We start from the raw sequence: 24,990 nt of genomic DNA on the forward strand, positions 1-24,990 counted from the left end.
CCAGTCGTCTTCAGACTTAGTTTTGTCTTCCGTCGATATGTATCTTCCGGGCGAATGTTACATAGATGTTTTTATGGCGCTCCTGGGTGTTATTCTTTTTAACATCATGACCGGCAGAACCGTTAACGAGCACTCCGCGCCGAGCGGATGCTCACATTAACGCCCTTAATAGGCCTAAACCGCCGGGGCGGAAGGGTAGTTCGGAACACGGAAGCCTTCCGGATTACCGTGAATAGCTTTTTAACTTAGTTAAGACCGAAAATTCACGAACCAGGAAGGGTGGGGGGATTCGCGGTCCCGTCATCTCCTGAATGGTTTGTGACCAAAAACACTTAAAGATATATATAAAACCAAACAAAAAGTAGTATAGTACCCAAGAAAAACAAAAAACATAAAAAATAACCGAAAAAACCAAAAACAGTAAAAAAGTAAAAAATCAGTAGAAATCATCCCCCCAGACAAGATGTGATGTGATCCGACCCCCTCGTTTGTTGTTGATAGATATATTGTTGTTACAGGCATTTATATCAGTCAGGATCGTTACGATCAGTTTTGTAGCCCGTTTGTGAGGCTTGTACTGTAGGGTTATTTGAGCATTTAAGCACGTTAATGCTCAATCGGAAGGGTCAGCTGATTTGCGCTCAATTCGGAAGGGTCTTGGGAGAAGACTGATCCGGCAAGCAGTACAAGGAGCAACAAGAAGAGGCTCAAAGACAACAAAAATCGTCTGTTGGGTATCGTTAACAAGTTTTGTATCCCTTTTGGTACAAAAATTAAAATAGTAATCTGTGGGGGGCTCGACAGTGCTGCACTGTAGTGACCCTTCACCGAACTGCGAATATCCGAGTTAAGCACCTTAATTCGGATATTAAACAAACCCGGAGGGGTATAGTATTACTATTATTATTACTTATAGAGCCTATATTAATAGTCTTTTATCGTTTTTCAGTGAAAAACAGCGAAAACAGACCGGTTTTTAGGGTCAAAATAGCGATATTTTGATCCCCCCACAAGTCGCGATTTTTGAAATATCGATATTTTTTGAAACGGAAAAAAGCGCTAAGTTAGTGTGTTACATCGTAACTGCACTACCATAATAGAGAGAACCGGTTAAGTTTAGTTCGAAAGTGGTTGGAACTATTTTGGTACCGAGAACCGAAATTTCGTGATTTTTGAGAAAACGAAACAATATAAATTTAGAAAAATTTTTGAAATTTTGAGTTACAACAGTAAAAGTAGTTGTTCGGACAACGTCAACTAGTGAATCTACAAGTTTTAAAACCCGCTACCCGAAAACCTTCTCGGTTGCAGAGTAATCGAACTTAACGTGTTTGATTTGGTGGATTCATCAATCCGGAGGGGTACAGGTAGCATAGTTTTTTGCAAATTTTTTCAACTAAAGCGTTTTAGATCGGGTCTTTTGCATTGAACTAGAAGAGTATAAGCCTTCTGAGCTCGGATCAACAATTTTTAGGTCGAAAGGACCAGATTTGCGGAAAAAGTTAGGCGGAACCTATAAGAGAGAAATTTCTTGACTTTAGAAAAAAGACGTTTTGGTTAATAACTTTGGAACTACTGGGCATATCGAGTTGATCTTGGTACCAATAGATCAGAAATTAGCTGAGCTTACTGATAGGGACAAAAGTTTTTCGGAAAAGTAAGCGTGAAAATTTTTTTTGAGATTGTTTTTAGCAAATTCCTCAATTTGGAAGGGTACACCCTTCACGTTTTACAAAAACTTTTTTAGAAAAGCCCTTATACCCCTACCAAAAGGTAATAGTGGTGGAATAAAGTAACTTTAGGCTGTTCTAGACGAAAAGGGAAGGCTAAAGGCACAGCAAAACCTTAATCGAGCCGAAGTTAGGCGAGCGATAAGACCCTTCACCGTTAGTGTGAATTGTCAAATAGAGGCTTAACTTCAATCCGGAAGGTCTAGGAAAGTAGTGCATACCCTTCCTAGTTTATTGAAAGAGCAAAATTGCATCGGAGAACGTATCCGGAGGGGTATAGGTTAAAAGTAGGAAATCTCCGAAAAGCTACTTTTACAAACCGGAGGGTTCCCAATCCGGAGGGGTCAAAATTTTTTTTTTCAAGTTAGGAGGGTTCCGAATCCGGAGGGGTCTTATATTAACTAACTCAAGGGGTCCCAATCCGGAGGGGTCTAGATTGTGCCAGTCCGGAAGGGTCCTATTTGTGCCAATCCGGAGGGGTATTATTTTATTAAAGGACTTAGGTAGACGAAAGAAAGACTAAAAAGTGAGAGGTATTAGGTTATTAGCACACAGGCTAAGTATCAGTGACTGCACTGGTAACTTGCCTTTCAATAAGAACCAGACCAAAACAAAACAGGTCCGAACTCGGATATTCGCGACACTAAGTCTAAATTAAAAAGAGCGTGATTCATTGGTGTGGATTGTAACATAATACGTTTTTGGGAAAAGTGACTGCCCTGAGGATTTTAGTAGGTCTAGCTCGGGCAGTCCGAAGGCAGATAGGTAACACAGTACTCGGTGGGTGCAATAGACGCCCACTTGAGAGAATTACTGCCTTCGAAATTTTGTCTGTTTGGTGCTGCACCGAGCAGGGAAAGCTTTTTCTTTAAAAGACAGGTTCGACTATTGTACTGCGACCGACTAAGAGTACATTACACATACGTTTTTTTTTTCATAGAGTTATTCATAGTTTGACATTAAATATATATATTTTGTTTTTTGATTTTAAATCAACATAAACTGTGCTTGATTGGGTAGTGAGTACACTATCTTTTAAATTGACTGATAACATCATATTGTGCTAGTTTTCAAATCTTATCACCGATAATCGGTTAGTGTGAATAAATTTTATACAAACTGTACTCTGATAACATACAGGGATTCGTGGTCACTATTTAATAGAACCTTGTGAAAATTATTGTGTTGTGTCATTATTATTGTCAATAAAACTATAAGGTATCTAGCAATCGGGTCAAGTATAGGCATTAATAAGTGACAAATAGAGAATGAGTCTAGACAAGTCAAGGATACCAAAACGAGGTAATAGCTCTAGGAAATTCATACCTGAAAAACAAAGAAAAACGATGACCGATCCTTTTGTGGATTGGATCAAGCGATCCCGGTCCGATAAAGGGGAGACGGTTTCAGGCAGAATGGTTGAAACGAGAAGTCAGAAGACCTCAGAAGAGCAAAAAGAACTGTTAGAAGTGGAGGTCAATACGGACCATACCATGAACGACAACCAGGAAGTAAATGGACTGGAAGGGAGAGGCAGAAGGCTGGCGAGTGAATCTACTCCGGTAGAACAAGGCCATGATTTTGCCACTTCCACCGGGACATTGGATCGAGAGGAGATGTCGGAACTATCCGACATCTCAACTGAAGTAACGGCAACTAGAAGATCTCCGACAGACAACACTATGATGGCAGGCGGAACTGGGAAACAAACAACGTCATCATCATTCTCAGAAAGAATGAAGAGCACCTTCGGAAACATCTTTCCATTCAGCATGGGAGGAGGAGCAGGAAACAACGGTGAATCCCAGGAGGAAGAGGATGAAGAGGAGCAAGGGGACTTTGGATCTTAAGTCAGCCTCAATAGTTCGATCCAGGAGAACGAGGCATACGTCGGAAGAGAGACTGGAACCATGGATAAATTTGGTGTAGTGACAACGATAAGCAAAGAGGCAAACACACCGGGCCAGTCAAAAGACTTCGCGATTATGACAAGTTCAGAGCCACAGGCTGGAGAGATTAGAACCGGAGGGCTAGGCAACGCGTTAGCGGATCCTGAAATAGATAATGAGAAGACGTCGAGACAGAGAGTCAAGGCCCGGATCTCGACCAGCACGAAGCTACATGGGACCGACAGGGTTACACCGCCACTAGTGACGCCACTCGTGGATAACGGGGCAGCACTAGAAGAAGCTTTGAACAACATAGTGGACAGTTTAGGAGAACAAAACGAGCAGATGTCAATAAGGATGAGTGAGCTAGAAAGAGCAGTTCACATTGAAAGAGAAAGTCTGCGGGAAGAAATAAACCGCAATAGACAGGAAGTTGGCAGGAGCGAAAAACGCTTGAAAGAAAGAACGGACGAGCATATGGCGAAGAACTTGTCGCGAATGACCAGAGAGGCGGAACAGCGAGAGTTACGCTTAAGAGACGACATGGAGAGGTTGAGAATTCAGCAAGAGCAGTCTCTTGGGACTCTTGACACAAAGATAGACGCCATGATGGAGCGGCGAACTCAGGCTATCATGGATAGGTTGGACGGGCTACTAAGCAGCAAGAGTGGACCAAAAGAAGGAGAACCGAACTCGGGAGGTCCCAGCAGGGAACCGAGGGTGAACTTCAATGAACATCAAAAGAGGAAGACGTATGGATCCACTAGAGGCAGGGGCAGTTCATCAGGCTATGCCACAAGGGGTAATGGAGCATGGGGCCCGAACAGTAGAGCAAGTTCAACGGGGAACAGACAGACCTCTAATGAACAACCAACGCAAGGCACACATGCGACTGGGAGAAGTGATTCCGGCAACAGGGGGCATGCAAGCCCGAGGAGGAGTCATGTAGGCCAAGAGGTAAACACTCACGGCGATTCGGATTGCAGGGATGCACCGCATACAGAGCCTTTGACGAGGTGTGAGGACACTCAGGCGGGACACCCAAGGGATGCTACGGCAATGGCCACAGCATTTGAACCCTTAAACAGGTCTTTGGAGACATTCCTGACAAGGTTATCAAGAACCAATGAACGCAGTGAGAAGTCCAGAAGAGTCTTTAAGAAACCAAGATGCTACAAAGACGAATCTGATGGCTGTATTGATACCTGGATAGAGGTAATGAAGCTGCATTTCGAGGAAGAGGACTTGTCGGAGAGACAGGAATGCAGCGCGCTCACCAGCAACTTAGAAGGGACAGCCCTGAACTGTGTCATGGCCAAGAAGCAATATCAACGTGACACTGCAGAGAAAATCTTCGAAATCTTGTTAAACCGTTTTGGATCAGGGGTGCAGGGGCACCAGGCGATGATGCGCTTCGAGAAACGGAGGCAACGAGAAGATGAAACGATAGACAAGTTTCTCGATGATTTGGAAATGCTGAGAAGACGCAGCCAACCGGATGAGTCAAACCGAAGGATGAACCTGGCCGTAGCCTCGAAATTTATTGATGGTGTGAAGAATGATGAACTTCGTACGATGCTAGCAACGCATTATACACCACTATCAACCAATGCGCCAACACCGGAGGAGTTGAGGCTCAAATCAAAAGAGTATCTTTTGTTGAAACCTCCTTCGAGATCTGGATATTACAAGAACAATTATGGAAATTTTAACAACGGACCAGCAAATCAAGGGAACAATTGGTACAAACCGAGGGATGATATGGACAAGAGACGCTCTTGTGCTAATTGCAGTTCAACGGACCATCATGTGTCAGCATGCCCAGCTTACAAACAAGGCATGAAAGCAATAGGCTTTAGCCTCGAGGACGAAGATGCGTCAGAGTTGGACCACGAGGATTTCATGAGAGGAGTAATTGCGAAATTCGGCCCGAGGTGTTTCTTTTGCAACTTGGAAGGTCATTTTAAATCAGATTGTCCGCAATTCTGGGATGCAGTGGCAGACATTAAGCATCCAAGACATGAAGAAGCTTTGTCAGGAGTGAAAGCCAGCAAGGCTCGACTTTTGAGTGAAGCAGAGGCACGCAGAAAGGATAAACCTCAAGAGCTGGCGGCAAAGAAAATGCAAGCGGTAATAGAGGAGACACGTGAGCCGGAACCAGCAACTGCGGCTCACGACTTCAAGGTCGATTATAAGGCAGCCGCGAGGGATGCTCTAAATAGAGTGCAGCACGAACTAGTGACGAAAGAGATCGAACAAAAAGTGAAACTTGAACTGGAGAATGAAAAACTTCAGGAGCAACTGAATACCTTCGAAGCAACGGAGTTCGAGGAAACTAAAGCACCAAGCAGTTTGAGCATGAAGCTTAATGTGATCTCCGGTCAGACGTTCGGCATGGTGCCGCAAGGAAGCAAGATACAGTCGATAATCTCAGTGGCTGGACATCAGGTGATCAGAAATCTGAGTGAACCATCCGAGTTCACTTTGATGCATTTGGACACATATGCAGATTATCTGAGGCAGGTGGAGCCACGCACCGAGTCGAGAGCGGTGCGAGCACTACTAACGACGGGTGGCCCTCGCATGAAGAAACTTCATGGACGCTACCTAGAGGTCTATGGGCCGTATCAAGTAATGCTGAATGTGGATGGAATCAGTATTTACACCAGGACTTATGTAACAACAGATGATGACCAAATGGGGCAGATCTATTTGGGAGAAGAGGAACTCAAAGTCCGCAGGATAGGCCATGACGCCATGATGGAACAAGACGCAGTACACATTGGGTATGAAGCAGATGTGACCGCACATCTGCTCGACACCAACGGAACAAAAATCGGAGTCACAGGGCTTCTGGACACAGGAGCGGTAGTGAGTGTAATGCCGATAAAAACTTGGGAAAGAATGGGCTTCACGCGGGAAGATCTAATTCCAACGAATCTCCGACTGGCCGCCGCCAATCGAGGAGCTATCTACGTGGCCGGAAGAACACCAATAACGGTCCTCCACATGGGAGGACGGGATCTTTGGATGAGCTTCCTGGCGGTAGAGAATCTGGACGACGCCGACCAATTCATCTTGGGCAGAGATTTTGTCAGGAATTTTGACGTGATGATTGACTTGAACAACGGTCTGATACGGATTAGAAACCCGGACCGAAAGTATGTTAAGAGACCAATAAATAGGATAATAACAGACGAAAACAAGGTACCAATTTTTTTGGATAGAAAAGTAAAATTACAACCAGGACAGGCTGTGGTAGCAATTTTTAGAATGAAAAATTTGAATTCGTTAAGTGATAGTAAACAGGTTTGCTTAGTACCGAATCCAAATAGTCAGAGTTCGGTGATTTTAGGCCGGAGCTTCTCGGTAACGCGAAACGGACTGTGTGTCAGTGTGTTGTTGAACACACTGGACACCACGGTTTCAATCCAGCGTGGAAAGAAGCTTGGCTACGCTTTGCCGATGAGGACCGACTATGAGGAGACACAAACTTGAAGAAATATAGTGTGAAAGACCGTCCTTATCATGCCAATAAAGATAAAATTTTAAAGAGGATTAATGAATTAAAATCTATTCATAAATTGTTTTCAATGAAATCCGAAACAGACGACGGCTTATCAAGCTGCTCGAATTTTCCGGAACACCCCTCGTCATATGAACTAGAATCTGACAAACCGGTTTTGCCAGAAATAGAACATTTAAAAGGGAAAATATGTGAGGGAGATTTCAAAAAATTACGGGACCTCCTAAATCGGAACGCAGATGTATTTTCAAAACATAAGGCGGATATCGGTTGCTGTAATTTTGTCGAACACGAAATCGAATTAGAAGAAGGCGCCGTTCCCCATAGGGAAGGCGCAAGACGAATGACGCCTCACAAATCGGAAGCGTGCCGAGCGGAAATAGAAATGTTGCTTGAATACGACATGATAGAACCCTCGAAATTGCCATGGGCTTGCGGGGTATTAATGGCGAAAAAGAAAGGGGCAGCTTAGATTTTGTTGCGACTTTCGTTACTTGAACGCGGTAACGATAAAAGATGCGTACCCGATACCGCGAATAGACGAGAGCCTATCTAAGCTTGGTGATGCCAAGTTCTTCACCACATTGGACTTAGGCTCTGCCTTCTGGCAGATCCCTCTGCGAAAGAAGGACAGAGAGAAGACCGGATTCGCGTGCGAATTGGGATTGTACCAGTGGAAGAGGATGCCCTTCGGCCTGTGCAATGCAACGGCCACTTTTCAAAGACTGATGGCTCAGGCTTTGACGAAAGTGACCAAGAAGTACGGGAATCTCGTGATGTGTTATGTGGATGACGTAGTCATAGCGACACCGACCCTGGAAGACCACAATGATAGGCTCGATGAAGTCTTTGGATGCATGAAAAGAGCAGGATTAAAGTGCAAACCATCGAAATGTGAATCCTTAGGGACTCGATTAAGTACCTAGGAAGAATGGTGGATAGGCATGGTGTGAGGCCGGACCCGGAAGCAGTGGAAGCAGTGTTGACATGGAAAGCCCCCAGAACGGACACACAGCTCCTGAGCTTCCTAGGGTTTGCCAATTACTACCGAGAATTCATAAAAGGATATGCGGACAAGGTGTACCCGATGCAGAAGCTGATGCGCAACAAAGGGAAAAAGTTCGAATGGAACGATGAGGCACAGGTTGCTTTCGAGAACATAAAGCGGGAACTGTGCGAAGCGCCAGTGCTGGGCATGCCTACAGAAAAGGGCATGTATGTTCTCGACACGGACGCATCGGTGGTGGCCATCTCAGGAATCTTGCATCAAGAGCAAGAATGGAACGGAAGAACAGTTCTCCGTCCCATTGCATACGGCAGCAAAGTCTTGAGTGACACAGAAATGAAATATGGCGCACCAAAAGCAGAAATGTTTGCAGTAGTCACCTTCGTGGAGAAGTACCGTGCATACTTGGGGAGCGCTCCCTTCAAGTTACGCGTGGACAACAGAGCGTTATCCTGGTTGAAGACCTACTCGATGGATCAGAGTTATATTGGTAGATGGATAGTAAGATTGGATGGCTACCATATGATAATCGAACATAGTATGCGTGATAAACACCAGAATGCTGACAGCCTCAGCAAGAAAACTGAGTTCTATGAAAGATTGGAGCAGAAGCAGGCCAATCAGGCGGAAATAAAGGAGGGATTCTCGTTTCTGGACAAAGAAACTTATGAAGCGCTTCCCTTAACGAGATGGTTGGATAAGTCTGGACATCCATATCCAGGGCACCCTGAGTTACCTGTAGAGAAAGCAGCCGAGATAAAGATCCTGTCCAAGAAGGACCCAGTCCCCTTGGATTTGTTACTGCGCTCGAACCTGGTCCAGCAAGAACTCTCTCGCATGAATATAAACAGCCTCTCATTATTGGATAAAACGGTGCAAGTCACACCACAAGTGATGCGGATGCTGGGTGGATTGTTAGAAAGAGAAGTGACCAGAGATGACCCCGAGTGGACAGCTGCAGTGGCATCGCTAACAGTCAGTGAGAAAGTGAAGATCATGCCGTCCAGACGACAGCACGAAGAGAATGAGAGGGATTGTAGGACAATAGTTCAGCAACTAGTATCCTCAATACCCCAAGAGATTTTAACCAGTACTTCTTACGGACAGAAAGAACAGGGAAGCAGCAAGCGAAGGAAAACCGTCACCTTCGTGGACCAGGATAAGGAAGGTGAAGAGGTGGAACAAAATCTGCTGCAGGACTATTTGTCCGGGGAGAAGGATGATGAGAAGAACCAGCGATCACAAGATCAACACCCGGGACAAGGAAATTTGTCCGGGGAGTCTGAGATGGACGAGGAAATTCCTGATGAGAAACAGGACCTAGAGCAAAAGGTTTTGTCAGGGGAGTTCAGATGGATGCAAAGAAAGCACAGACATGATGTGGAGGAGCGTGCAGTCTCCAGCACAACCTCGTCGACGGATGATAATTCAGGAAGCTCAGGAATGGACACCTATTCAGACAGGAATTCGAGCTCGGGATCGGAACTGTCAGAACTAGCGATACACACGCTACTAGTGGAAACTCGGGCAAGGGACCTGGACAGAGAGGTGTATCAGGATCCTGACAGCGATCGCTACCTTATACCAAGCGAAAGAGTCTTTGACAACGCAGCGGATGACTTAGAAACGATAGCGGTATCGAAACGTTCGATGAGCCTGTTGCCGCAGAAAGAGGTAGTCAGGACTGATCTTCAGCCGTTTGAACAAGAAACACAACCGTTGGCGAAGATTTGGTGCGTTAAGATGGAAGAAGACACACATCAGCCCAACGAGCTGAATAGTCAGATGAGGGTCATGAAGACATACTTGAAGGCGAGATACAGACTCTCGGACCTTATAAGAGCGCAGAGAAATGATCGCATGACAAGCAACCTGAAAAGGTGGATCGAGAATGGTTCTCCGGATAAAGGGGACCTCGAGGAGGATAGTTATTGCATCCTGAGACAATACTTCATTCAGAAGGAAGGGAGGTTATATTTGAACAAGGACGGGATCGTGGCTTGCAAAAGAAGAGAGGAAGACAGAATCCTATACAAGTATAACGCGATAGTGTTACCGCAACTCTATCAGACAGAACTATTATTCAGGTCACATGATCAGATGGGCCATCAGGGGATCGACAAAGTATATCAGAGGATCCTGAAGCGCTTTGAGTGGCCTGGGATGAAAAAGGCATGCGAGAAATGGGTAACAGCATGTCTGTCATGCCAACAGGTCACGGATCCAAGGAAGTTGCGATTTCCTTTACAATCGATCGAGTCGTCTGAATTCAACGAGGTGGGGCATATAGATCACCAAAAGATATGCATGACAGACAATGGTTATAATCAGGTGCTGGTCATGATAGATCATTTCACGAAGTATGCAGAGGCCGTGCCCTGCATAACTGCCTCGGCGGAAGAGACATGCGACCACCTGATCAATACGTGGATAGCAAGACATGGTTGTCCGATGACGTTTCAATCGGATAATGGAACAGCTTTCGTAGGAGAGCTTACGAAAGAGCTTATGAGACGCTCACAGGTTGCTCAGGCTCACTCCACGACATACCACCCTCAGACGAATGGCTTAGTGGAAAGACAGAACAGGACGTTAGTGTCGATGCTGAGAGTATATTGTTTCAGGTACATGACTGATTGGGACAGATACCTTCCACAGGTGATGGGAGCATATAATAGCACGCAACACTCCACCACTGGAGTCAGTCCACACATGATGCTAACTGGACACGAAAAGTCTTTACCCTTAACCTTCTTCTACCCAGAATATGAGGGAAAGAAAACGTCCCCACAGGTCTACGTGAGGGATGTGATCAGACGCCAACAGGAGTTGAACGATTTGTGTAGACGAAATACTCAGCAGGCACAGGCAAGGCAGAGGAAAAGATTCGACAAGAAAGCAGCTGGTGCAAAGGCTTACTCGGTGGGAGACTACGTATGGGTATTCCAGAACGTTATACCACCGAAAGGGACAAAAAAGCTCCTGAAAAAATGGAGGGGACCCTTCATGATTACAGAGGTGCATCAGGAGGGACGCTTTTATAGACTGAGTACTGGCCGAGCCGCCCACTACGAGAACATCAAGCCTCACAATCCATCGACAAAAGACTGCAGACACGGAAGAAGGGGATTATCTAATGATGAATCCTGCTTGTGAGGTCAACGAAAAAGGTACCAGGGAGAAGAACGATGGAAACGAAGTCGTAGAGGAAGGTACGGATACACCGCTGGACCTGGATCCAAACGAACAGATCGAAGCGGACGTTGAAACCTTACCCTACGCAGAGGAAGATTGGCAGGATCCCGAACAGATGGAGGTTCCCAAGAACTTGGAACCGGATCTTCCGTTCACCATACAGACTCGTCAGAAGGACGGGATGAGACCAAGAAGGAAATATAATCCTTACGGTGACGACTTTGTAGTGGATAGGATAGATCTAAAGAAGATAGTGGAGGAAGTAGTGGGTCTAGAGGAAATAACTGTGTCACAAGACATTGACATAGTCGATGATCACGACGATGAGTGGGTTGACGACTGGTCGAAACCCGAGGTAGAATTCGACGACGAGCAACAGCAGTCATATGAACAAGACTTGACGAACCTGCGTGTCTTGGAGTGGCTGAATGAAACGACCTCGGATCCAGAGAGACCAGCATCACAATTCAAGACGTGGATCGTGGAAGCATGAAATACATCAAGACCGAACGAGATGATCCTTCCTGGGCTGCCCAGGAAGGACGACTACTCATTCCAGCTTCTAACCTCGACTTGATACCCGGTATGCGATCGACGGGGACGTCGACGGATATTTTTGTCCGGGGAGTGGGGGTAGGACTTACCCACACTGAAAACTTGATAATAAAAAAATTGAGAATAGCGAGAGAAACAGGAGACTTAGAAGCAGAAACAGGCGAAGAGCCTAGGAAACCTGACATAGGCAGGGTAGTTGAGTCATATTTTAACTTACCAAATGAATATTCAAGTAACATAATACTAACAGACAGTGATTTCATACTCACAAACAGAACATGTGCGATAGCAATCACCGCAGACATGAGTTTTAGGACAGCGTTAGCGGCAGATTTTAAGAGAGAATACAAAAACTTGTAATTCCTTTGGAAGCAAAGACCAGGGATAGGGGGCGTAGCAGCCTTACCTCCGGCGGCGTCGCAGATACCGGGAAAATACTTGTGCTTCTTGGTAACGAGGGCGACGGAGAAGCAGCACGTGGACCCAGAGAACCTAGTCTTGTCTTTGACGAGGCTGAGGGACTTCCTTGTCGAAATGGACGTGAAGGAGCTCTCGCTTCCAGTGTACGATCCAGACAGAGGAAGACTGCATCCTCGGGAATTGTACGCGCTTGTACACGTGATATTCTCTGATACGAACATACAAGTATATCTACATAAGAAATATTACTTAAGTATAGGCTGAGTGATGTGCGAGAGAGTGTTAGGCCAAAGACTAAGTTGTATGTAAAATGTGATATGTGTGTTATGTTATGTTATGTGTTAGGTTATTAAGATCATGGGTAAGTAGGGGTTAATGACCATGAACAACTAAATGACGATCTTGGGAATAGATCCAAAGTTTGGACTGTCCAATCTTAGGTCGAATTCCAAAATTTTAGAAACCAATTGATTTTAATAAATTTTAGGATAAATATCTTTTTATCTGAACTGTTTTTAAGCAAATTTTAACGATATATGTTAAGGTGAAACAGACAAGTGTGATATTTGTGACTTCTTTTCTAGATCCTGATTGATCATTTAATAACTCACTTGAGTCAAATATCGAATCGAATCAAATCAAACTTGAAAGAATAGAATGGACAACTTCAACTTGGATGAATTGATGGACCTGGCAGAGGCATATGTAGGACCGATGATAGATGCGATCTATCGTCGGCTGATCGATCGAGACTTCGCTCTGGAGGACCCAGAGGTAGTCATGTTGCTGACGGCCCTGATCAACATCTTGGGGCACGACAACCGTGGGGACCGCCCCACGGAAGTCCTGTTGATGGCAGCATATGGAGAAAGAGGAGTACTAGACCGCCCGAACATGAGAGTGATGAGGTGGAGAAACGGGGCTCTCTCAGGGAGTGACTTGGCGAATGAGCCTGGATTGGGAAGTTCTAGGACTTACCAACCAGGTGAGATGCCAATGCCCTCCAAGCCCAAACCTGGGCTGACGAGAATGCATCGGGAGATGAACAGCGAGGCGACCTCGTCTGGTTCACCACTGAGAGCAGCTGTGCCACCAAAAAGGGCGAAAGTAGCACAGAAGGTTCAGACGAACCAAACCATGCAAGATCTGGATGAGATGAACGATGAGCTGAAAAGTACAAAGAAGGAGCTGGACGAGATGACCAGAAGCATGCTCCAGATGGAGGAAGATCGGGACATGTGGAGAAAGTTGTTTGAAGACTGCAACAAAAAGCAGGGTCAAGAGATTGAGCGCTTGAGGCAGGAATACAAAGAGCAATCGGAGCAGATGGCGTTGACAACGGCCGTGGAGAAAGTGATACCTGCAAGGGATATTCCTCGTGGGCAGTCCCCGATGGAGCTCTTGACGGCTCGAGAAATGAGTCAAACAACGGAGACACGGCTCCCAGCAGAGACAAATCGAGTAACGATCCCGGATCCTAGCGACACCTTGGGTGACCCCGTCGTAGAACAGACAGTGAGGAAACTGATAGAGACAGCTGGACGACTGGTCGCTAACAAGAATGCGCCAGGTTCCGGGGTGACTGCACCCTATGGAACGATTGACGATACGGGCAGAGTACAACTCTCCCAGACCGTGATCAGACAAGGGATAAGTAACGTGACACCACTCATGGGGAGCTCGAGAATCCCAGAGAGGAAAGTACGAAAGATGCCAGCGAAGAAAGTGTCTCACATAATAGACGTACAGAAGAATAATCAATTGAAATACAATTTCACGGGAGTTCCGGAGACAGATCCGAGGGCCTGCTTCAATCGAGCTACCTGGAGCCCGGCTGTGAACCTGCAGCAATCACCACTCGGGACATCTCATCTGATATTGGGAGACAGCTTGGTCAGAGTGCTGTCGAATTTGAGGACCTCGTGGGTCACCACGGTGATGGCCTTTGGAGGAGCGACGATAGCCCAGTTATATCGGATGGTGGAACTGATGAATCCAGGGAGGATTCCCAATGTGATGATCTTAGTTGGGACGAATGACATCTCCAGAGGTTCAGACGAGCAGGAAGCACTATGGGAGTCAATGATGGTGTGTTTGTTTACTACCCTCTGGCAGAAATTCAGTTGCGCGGTACTGACCGTTTGCACTGTGCCAATGAATACGAGAAGCCTGACAGCTTCAGGAAGAAGGCACAACGAGGGAGTCGTAAGATGGGACAACATCTTGAGGAACCTAGCAAGTCGAAATGCCGGAAGAATGATCCTCATGGACATCGAACATGAGTTGAGAGCCATGGATCAGGCCAGACTGACCACGGATGGCATCCACTTCGACAGTATTGAAGGACAAGCTTGGTTGAATCGAGTCTTCCAAGAGCGGTTGGACGAGCTGGAAGCAGAACTCTTTGACACAGGAGTGCTGAAGGAAGAAGGAACAGTGAGTGACGCGGTGATTACCACCTTTGTGCCTCCTAGCTTGGAAACACGCTTGGGTACGGTCCCGGCCGTCACGAACTACAGGCAACAAAGCTCCAGCGAACCAGGTCGAAGAACAGACGTACAGGATCGATTGGGAGAAGCACCGATGAGGAGGACTATTCATAGGAGAAGAATAGGACCTGTCAACCAACCAATCGAAGAGGCAGCAGGCACATCTAGATCGGACACTAGATCGGAGACGACGAGTACCAGTCGAGAGGAGAGACCGAGCAGAGGCTCATTGTTGTGGTCGAGATCAATACCGTCTCCCTGGCATATATACAAAGACGAACTAATGAAGCTGGATCTCCAGAGAGTAAGCTTCATCGAAGATGCAAGGAGGATGCTGAATGGAGCGATGTTATCCGTCAGCAGATTGTACTCGATAACCGGCGTAGACTGGTTGATAGCCGCTAGCATAAATTTCAGCTCCACGACGGCCTTGAGATTTGCTGACTTGGAGGGACTGCCCTCTAACAACACGATGGGACCAGTGAATGCGAGACCGTTGCAAGATGTGAGATTGAACCATGATGAGGGGAATCGTGAAGAGAGACCAGGAAGATTCCTGACGACGAGAGCGCCGATTGGACAACACGTGAAGATATTCAGGCAGCTGACGACACCACCTGGTCATGTGAAGGAAAGAGTGTACCCAAAACTAGTGAACCAAGATGGTGATGCCCAGAGATATGGCGGATTGACAGCGATAAAGAAAGATGAAACAATCTTCGCCGCCTATGACAAAGCAGAGATGAGGAAGGCCAAGATTATGGTAGTAGCGAATTCAGAGTTCGTGTACACTTCCAAGTCTTTGTTTTGGCCGGATGTCATAATGTTGGCAGCGGTCGACCTGGACCTACTGCAATCAGTATCTTTGGCTATAGGGGTACAAAGGCAGACGGACATGAATCCAATTACAATTGTGTTTGCTGGCATTAATGACCATCTACACAGTAGAGGTTTTCTGAGCAGACTCAGAGATCCTACAACAGCAGAAAACGCAGTATGGCCAGCGATAAAAGACATCCTTGAGTCGATGGGTGAAGTAGTGGATGCGACGAAGGAGGGGTCATTCAATAAAGTGGCATTGAGAGTAGTATTCGCGTTGTCTCCGGGATATGCACATCTCCCAGATGGACTGAAATTCATGTATGCAATTGTGGCCTTACTCTCGGAAGGAAAATATGATGTGATCATATCAGCTCCGAATCGCCTGATAGAAATGGAGAATCTGAGGCCACTTAAGTCTGAACTGCCTGCAGTGTGGTCAGATATCTCAAACGCGATGAGAGGATTCAAGGATCACGCGCTACACATGTTAGTGTTGGACAAAGTGCTGGGGTTGGAACTGTCCAATTTCAGTCGACAACTCAAACTGAAACCGGGAATAGACGACGACCATCGAGTGATCACGGCAATGTCCAACGACTTATGGTTCCGAGCAATGGAAGTGGCAGGTGAAGACACAAGAAGGAAAAATTCACTGGAGACAAGAGCTCATCTGGAGGCGATGATTCTGAGAACCAAACCGGAAGCCAACCAGTGGCTACACCTGAACCCTAGAGTAGCGGCATTGGGTGCAGATGCTTTTGAGCAAGGCCCCGTGATGATCACGAAGATGCATGCCTACTTGTTGAAGGAGGTGAACCTGGCGGAAAATGCCGGAGAAAAGACTGCTGAGTTTGTAAACAGAATGTGTCAGATTACTCTGGAAACTTTCTGGACCCAGGAAATGAAAGGACAGGAGGGTTTTGAAAGGACAGACAGCATGCTAGAAGGGTTGGGAGCCGGATAGACCGCGTCCTTCTTGGCAAAAGTCTATCCGAAAGTCTCGCACTATTTGATAAAGGAATTCCTCCAAGCAGTGGTGAGAGTATCGATAGTGGAATTAATAGCCTTGTTCGTGACATTCGGAGCGGAGAGTTTCGTGAAAGGACCGGCGATGCTGCTCACCGATGGAATTCAGAACCTGCGGCTAGATGGACTTCTGACATTGATCGCAATTACCCACGGAAACTTGGGAGGACTAATGGAACTGGCACGTTGTCCAGAGCAGATAAAAGAGAGAGTGAGGAACTTGGATATGAAGAAATCCACGGACTCGTGGAACAAGATAAGAGACCTGAGACACACTCTTATCCAGTATCTCTTACAACAAAATCGCTTTGGAACGGGAGAAGACGAGACGATTGAAAGAGAGGAAGATGTTAGACGACATGTTGGAGGCATGCCACTGTTAACTGATCTGAGCTTGGCTATGAGAACCGATCCCTTGGCGCTGATCAGAGGAGTCACGGAGTTCGTGACAGTGATCTATGGACCAGCAGTCACGTTTGCGTTCCCTGACGTTAAAGTGGAAGCATATAGGAGGTCGGTGCTGCACCTGAACCTCATATCGGCAGTGGACGGCACAGATAGAATGTTAACTGATATAGCGATGGTGCCACCCATTCTCATGGCGGGGATAAAGTCAACCGGTTATAAATCCAAAAGGAGTGACCGCACTCTGACTGGAGCAACCTTAGAAATGGAAATACTCAGCCAATGTGGAGAGAGCAAAATGAAAGACTTCAAGCCATCTCCCATGAATCATGGAAAGGGAAGTGTCGCAGGACAACTAACACCAGTGGAATACAACCGACTGTCAGTGTCGGAGACTGTGTCGATAGATGAACCCACCGGTGGATACATGGAGATGTTGGAATACCGAAACTCGGCTAGAGGGTATGTGATGGCCCTGGAAGACGAAAAAGCCATGGAGGGTTATCTGGAAACGATGTTGCAAGGCACCACCCTCAAGCAGAAGGCGTACGGGACTTTGGCGTCGTCTGACATACAGGCGGAAACGATCGAGCAGTTAGTGAGCCTTCCATGGAAAGCAGTAGTGTTGAGGTATTTCGAAGAAGAAATGAGGACTATGCCAAGGATACATGCTCTCGTGGCAGTACCTTACGTAAGAACAGAGTTGCAACTCAGGTTCGCCTGGTGCATGATGGGACTGACTCGCGAAGAATATGACTCAGAAGAAAGGAAGAGATCAAAAGAGGAAAAAGTTTTCCTTATGACGAACCTGAGGGATCTGATAGTCCAGGAGGGAGCAGCAGTAGCGTGTGCGAAGCGGAGAGACGCTCTCTGTTTCGTTCGATTCCTGATAGAGCAGATTTCAGTACCTGCATTAAACACTTGTGTTAAAATGTTGAGGGAAGACGATGAGCAAACGAAAGCCTTATTCTTGCTAGCACTGCTGGATATGCAGCAAAGTAAACCAATGAGGGTGAACATGAAAGAACCTGAGGAGTTGGAACCCATGAAAAAGATAGACGAAATCAGGAGATTCTCAAACAAGGAGCTGAGACTCACTAAAGAATCTATGGGAGCATTGCCGAAATCCAGTGAATACTGTGGACCGATCAAGAAGAAATCGTATGGCTACGTATCCGGGATCATAGGGATCGCGTACAATCCTTTCCTGAGTGAAGACATACGCGATTGCTTCTTCGATTATGAGCAGGCGGTGTTGCTAAGATTCTGGACGTCCAGAATTGTAACGATTAAGAGCCTTAACAATACACAGGCAACATTGGGACTGGTCTTGGAAGAAGAGGTGACTGCACCTTCAGTACCAAAATCCGACAAAAGAGTGGAGTTTGGGTTGGGATTCTCAGATGAATTACTGAGAACGAGCTTGATGACAGTGTGGGAATTGATGAGGCCATCATGGTGTCCTAGTCCCAACGCTGACTCAATATTACGGGCGACACAAGACGTGCAGAGGGAACTGAATGCAGACTGTAATCTGAGTGACCTCAACATCATATATAATGTGATGACAACAGCCTCTAAGAGCAACGGAGAAGATAAAGTGGAGTTGCCTGGCTGGGGACCAGAAGACTGGGTCAAACCTGGTAGCTGTCTGGCGGAAGTCTGTGGACTGGAGGGTCACGTTTGTGGAGGTCTAGACTGTGTGAAAACCCTGGAGAAACAACACAAGCAATTGACAGTATTGTTTGGAAATGTAGTGATGAAAGCTAGAACAGAAACGGAACTGATAGCAGATTGCCATGGAGGAACCGATGTGAATCTAGTGACTGCACTAGGATTCTACAGCATGTTTGGTTCTTTAGAGTCACTATTGAATCTGGAACAGAAACATGAGGTGGTCACAGCCATCAGTGTAGAAGTATTCCCAGGAGTTCTGCAGACTGAACAGAAATACATAGGGAAATGGAGGGAAGCAATCGAGACAGAAATGAACATCAGACACAGTGAGACTTATTGTAGACCATCAGGAGCACGATATTTGGTGGGTTCAACGTTGGCTCCAATGTGCAAGAGCAGATACCCTGTACATTTCGTGGCTGTGGACGTGAAGAGTACAAGAACGATCGTGGATCAAGCCTTCTCAGTGCCAAAGTGTGTGAGATTGGCGAGAATGTCTGAAAAGTCTTACGAGTTACTATTTAAGATGTTCTCAGCAGTTCCAGAGAGAACCAAAGAAGAATTGGAGTCAATACTAGGAAAGAAGTTCATGGGATATGTGAGTGGGAACTTCAGTGACTTTGAGAGACAGAAACAGAGAGGATCAACTGTCACAGATTACAAGGCAGTAGATGAGAATGATGAAGTCCACCGAGTGATGATGGAAGTGGAACCATTGCTGGAAGCTTCGGGAAAACGTAATTGGAGGAGCATCATGTTGACGCATGACGAGTTTCCTTGCCACTGCTTGCTGCAGACCTGGTGGTATCCCAAGCGTAGTAATCTGATGTTGATCTGGGACTCTGGAGAGCTGCTCTCCATGGGTTTACCAGATTCATCACAGCCCGTAACGATAGTGATAGTGGGAGTTATGATGGCGATACGATGGCTGGAAGCTCATGTGAGAGAAAATAACAGACAGGAGGCGCCGACGAGAGAACAGTTGCGGAAATTAGATTGTCTAAAAGATTTAGATCTTTTTGAGACAATGTGCAAAGTTCTAAACATTCCGATGGAAGTGAAGAAGATATGGGCAAGAAAACGATTGATGCCATGGTTCAGAGCTAACATGACTGCATGGTTGTACGAGTATGCGAAAAAGCATATGTCGAAGCACGACAGGGTGTACAGTGAATATCAGCTGGACAATGGAGCAGGAGCTTTCAAGCGAGCTCTCGTGACTCATCGGAATGCAGTGACCACCGCTGTGAAAAGAATTTCCAGGACGAGTGAACGTAGTGGAAATGAGAAGGCAGAGATGCTGAAAGAAGATTTGGAGAGAAACGTGACGTTGTGTCTCCACAACAGCTTCTGCAGGATCAGAGAATCTAACGTGGATCCCCTACCTTGTTGTAAACAGAGGGTGGAAGAGCAGAAGTGTTGGAGGACGGCTTCCAGCAGCGTCAGGATAGCTAACAACGTGTTACAAGATACGGAAACTGAGAGTGCAGAGTCAGTATCACAGGAGGAAGAAATGGAACATTGACGGATGACCGAAAGACAAGATGAAAAAAGAGATGAAATTAGAAGAATTTAGAAGTTTTAGAATTTCTAAACGACAAAAAAAGAAGAAAAACAAAGGAGTGATGAAGAAAAGTTAAAACTCAGAATTGTTTTATGTGTGTGAAAAACTCAAGTGAGAAACCAAGCAACCAAGTTGTAATTGAAAACTGAAACATTAAGTTGAGTTTTGAAATTGTTGCATTTATAGATTTGCATTTTAATTTTAGTTTAAGTGGCTTTAGAGACACTCACTTACTAATTATTTAGGAAGGCTTAAGTGAAGGAGTATATTTAAATATTCCAGCCTGCATGACTGTTTTTAATCAGCTAGGAGAACTGATCACTTTGTGGTGACATGGAAGGCTTGAGTAATCTCTCGAAGAGGGAGATTGTTTCATTGTTCTTTCTAACCACAGAGTTTCTTAGTTTTAGTATTCAGGACAATAACAAGCAAGATTTCCGAAGGGAAAAGCGTAGTAGGATAATTTTAGCTTGTTGGTTGGCAGGACTGTCCTGCAAGCCAACACCTTTTAAATCTAAGAGAAAAAGTTTTACTCGGGACATTGACATTGGAAGTCAGAAAATATGTTTTATCTTAAGTCATGTCCTCAATGTGCAGGTTAATGAGAGAATTTGAAGGCTGTAGTGATGTGGTATGATGCCATTTGTATTCTGCAGTGAGTCGATGTGACGTGGATAAAAGTGGTTTCGTGCATTTTGTAAATTCTGTTCGATGACACTGTGACCATTTTACGAATATTGCGTGATTCAATGAGGACATTGACCGGACTGTCCGGGGAGTGTGTGACATTCGACCAGAATGTGAAAAAGGCAATCTCTGCAGAATTCGAAAATTTTAGCAGCGAGCCTTCCGGATTGGTGATTATTAAGAACTAAGAACGTTATTGGAACGATTGGCCAAACGGTGAGGGCTGAGATATTCTGGTGTTTTAACATTTTATATTTTCGAATTATGACGTCATATTTCTGAGAAGCGTCGGGAACGGCCATTTTGGCTGAAACAAGAAAGAAAAACAGAACAACATTAGCTGCGCTAACAGCAACTACGAAATCGAGATTGGAAAACGACAACGAGTTACAGAGTAACAGAAGAACACTCCGAGTTGCAATTATTGTGCCGCTACAATAGTTCCAAGGCCGTTGCAGACAACGGTGAAGGGTGAAAGACGGCCTTCCGGATTAAGAGGAAATCGGGATTAACAAGCTTGATCCAGCGGATTCATCAATCCGGAGGGATAAAGGAAGTGAAACTTTTATCCTGTTACATAGACTTTTAGCTTCCTGTCATGTCCTGACTTGAATTTAATTGATATCTAGATTCATTTTGATAAGGATGAGAAGCTAGGAGTTGGGGGAAAGGGTTGATCCATCTTCGATGGAGATGATGATTTTTATCTACTGAACAAAAACAATAGTAATATAATAAGTAGTAGCCCTGTTTTTAGGAGTGACCTCGTGGTCTGGGGATACTGAGACCCAGCCATGAGCTCACTGTTTCTGCATGTAATCTAGTTAATTTGAGTGTTTTGACCGAAGCCGAAAGCAGTAACGTTTTTGTCGACCCGATGTTAGAAAGACCACCGAAAAGTACTGGCTTGGTAGAGACGGTGAAAAGCATGCAAAGCTCTGTTTAGACGTTAGCCAGTCGTCTTCAGACTTAGTTTTGTCTTCCGTCGATATGTATCTTCCGGACGAATATTACATAGATGTTTTTATGGCGCTCCTGGGTGTTATTCTTTTTAACATCATGACCGGCAGAACCGTTAACGAGCACTCCGCGCCGAGCGGATGCTCACATTAACGCCCTTATTAGGCCTAAACCGCCGGGGCGGAGCGGTGGTTCGGAGCGCGGAAGCCCTCCGGATTACCGTGAATAGCTTTTTAACTTAGTTAAGACCGAAAATTCACGAACCAGGAAGGGTGGGGGGATCGGCCATTCCCTCGTTCCCTGAGAGGTTCGTGACCAAAAACACTTAAAGATATATATAAAACCAAACAAAAAGTAGTATAGTACCCAAGAAAAACAAAAAACATAAAAAATAACCGAAAAAACCAAAAACAGTAAAAAAGTAAAAAATCAGTAGAAATCATCCCCCCAGACAAGATGTGATCCGACCCCCTCGTTTGTTGTTGATAGATATATTGTTGTTACAGGCATTTATATCAGTCAGGATCGTTACGATCAGTTTTGTAGCCCGTTTGTGAGGCTTGTACTGTAGGGTTATTTGAGCATTTAAGCACGTTAATGCTCAATCGGAAGGGTCAGCTGATTTGCGCTCAATTCGGAAGGGTCTTGGGAGAAGACTGATCCGGCAAGCAGTACAAGGAGCAACAAGAAGAGGCTCAACGACAACAACAATCGACTGTTGGGTATCGTTAACAAGTTTTGTGTCCCTTATTAAAACAATAATAATTCAATAAGTAGTAGTAGCCCTGTTTTTAGGAGTGACCTCGTGGTCTGGGGATACTGAGACCCAGCCATGAGCTCACTATTTCTGTATGTAATTAAGTTAATTTGAGTGTTTTGACCGAAGCCGAAAGCAGTAACGTTTTTTGTCGACCCGATGTTAGAAAGACCACCGAAAGTACTGGCTTGGTAGAGACGGTGAAAAGCATGTAAAGCTCTGTTTAGACGTTAGCCAGTCGTCTTAGGACTTAGTTTTATTTTCCGTCGATATGTATCTTCCGGGCGAATGTTACACTGTCTAAGTTTTTTTTCAGAAGCCAGAATGTAATGAAATGTCTCCTCATTCATCGCAGCTGCCATTGAAGCACATGATATGCTTTCTGCTTGTCGTCTTCATTTGCTCTTTTGTTTTTGCATACCAGTATATTGAGAAAAGCAATTATTGCCTTGGAGCAAGCAATAATGTCCCTCCGCCCTTCACAACTTCTTACTTAGTTGAAAATTCTGGATACGGCAATGATATAATTCAAAAGCTCGCAGATTACGCAATTCTTAATGAAAAAGTGAGCGATGAAACTGAAAATTTCAAAAAAAGCTATCATGGAACCGGGAACAGGTTTTGGAAAGCGGCAAATTTCGATGGATGTTGTTTACCCAATACAATTATTATTGGTGCTAAAAAAGCAGGAACGCGCGCTCTGATTAATTTTTTAGATATGCATCCAGAAGTTGCTGTAGCGCGCAATGAAGTCCACTTTTTCGACCGAGAAGAGAACTACTCTCTGGGTCTGAAATGGTACGCTAAAAGAGTCAAGCCGAAACAAGGTGCCAAAGCATTAATAGAGAAGTCTCCATTTTACTTTATTGACAAGGAAACGCCGGAAAAAGTAGTTGCGTATAATTCATCTATTAGACTCATTCTATTAGTAAGAGATCCTGTCAATAGAATTCTATCCGATCAAACTCAATTATACTATAATTCAGGTAAGACTACGCCAAATTTGGTCCAGAAATTATATCCTGATAATCGGAGCGATATTGACCAAACAGCTAAAATTTTGCAGCCTAGTCTTTACGCTAAGTACCTGAGACGGTGGATCACAGTTTTTCCTAGAACTCAGATCCATATAGTCGATGGTGACAAACTCACACAAGCCAATCCTTACTACGAAATGAAATTGCTAGAAAAGTTTCTTCGGCTTTCGTCGTTTTACAGTCCCGAAAAGTTTGTGGTCGAAAAAACGAAAGGTTTCTATTGCCCTGTTCAACCAAATGGTACTTTAAAATGTCTCAGCTCATCAAAAGGAAGGCAGCACCTTGAGTTCGATCAAAAACTTTTGAACCAGCTGAAATTATTTTTTGCTCCATTAAATAAAGACTTTGCCAGACTAGTGGGGCAAGACTTTTCTTGGAGCTAGCTCTTTTTTTTAAGTTTTCTAAATAAGTTGTTAGTTAAACAGTAAATTATAATTTATTTTGTAAATGTTTAGAAACGTTTTGATATCCATTTTTTAATTTAGTTTGCAAGGTAAAATTGTTTCAGGGGTTATTGATTGATATAAACCCTCTGACTATAATTTCTTAAACATTCAATTTTTCACTTGTAAGTTACACCAGGCAGAGGAAGTGTTTTGTAATGAAAAACTAGACTGATATCCACACAGTTGTTCCTCCATCTTACAGTCACATGATCTCTTCGAGTCCTGGCCGAAGGCCGAAATTCGAGTCACTTCTTTTCTTCGAGTCCTGAACGGAATTTTTTTTACTAATATTGAAATTGGAAGAAAAAAAATTCAAGAAAACTCGAATTTTCGATGTTTCATTTGTCTGCTCAACTTTGACCGGCAAAGTTGCCACACAACGGATTTCGCTTGTGCTGTAAGCAATTTACATTGCAGCTGCAACTGCAAATTATGTTCATTCTATTTACTGGGGGGAATTGAAAGATTTAAATATATATATATTTTTTTCGATTCTGTTGGTGTCTGCTCAAAGACTGTCGGCTTAGTTGCCACATCCCCGATTTTTCTTGTACTGTTAGCAAATCTCATTGTAGTTGCAAGTGCAAGTGTTGTTCATTGTAGTTTCAGGTGGGACTAAAACTTTTTTTTAAAATCAAAATTTTTTCTTTATTATAATCGTATTTTTTCGGCTCAATTTGTCGGCTTTGTTTCCTCTTCGTAAACTTTGTTTCGTAATTTATGTTTAAATGTTTGGCATGTTTGCCTAGAACTAACTGCTATCGAGACAAACGAAAATTAAATTTTTGTAAACCTTGTT

General features: G+C 44.8%; 1 protein-coding gene across 1 annotated transcript; it reads left to right on the top strand.

Moving 5' to 3' along the window:
* Positions 1-23,019: 23,019 nt before the first annotated feature.
* Positions 23,020-24,310, top strand: LOC134853133 (heparan sulfate glucosamine 3-O-sulfotransferase 1-like). Its single transcript, XM_063869080.1, has one exon. It carries the CDS (start codon positions 23,043-23,045, stop codon positions 24,126-24,128), a length of 1,086 nt encoding a protein of 361 aa, XP_063725150.1. The 5' UTR covers positions 23,020-23,042; the 3' UTR covers positions 24,129-24,310.
* Positions 24,311-24,990: the final 680 nt, after the last annotated feature.

This window comes from Symsagittifera roscoffensis, chromosome 1 (assembly GCF_963678635.1).
Source record: "Symsagittifera roscoffensis chromosome 1, txSymRosc1.1, whole genome shotgun sequence".
NCBI lineage: Eukaryota > Metazoa > Xenacoelomorpha > Acoela > Convolutidae > Symsagittifera > Symsagittifera roscoffensis.

Excerpts from the sequence above, each read along its gene's own strand:
- LOC134853133 (XM_063869080.1), top strand. The coding sequence starts at position 23,043 with ATGTCTCCTCATTCATCGCAGCTGCCATTGAAGCACATGATATGCTTT.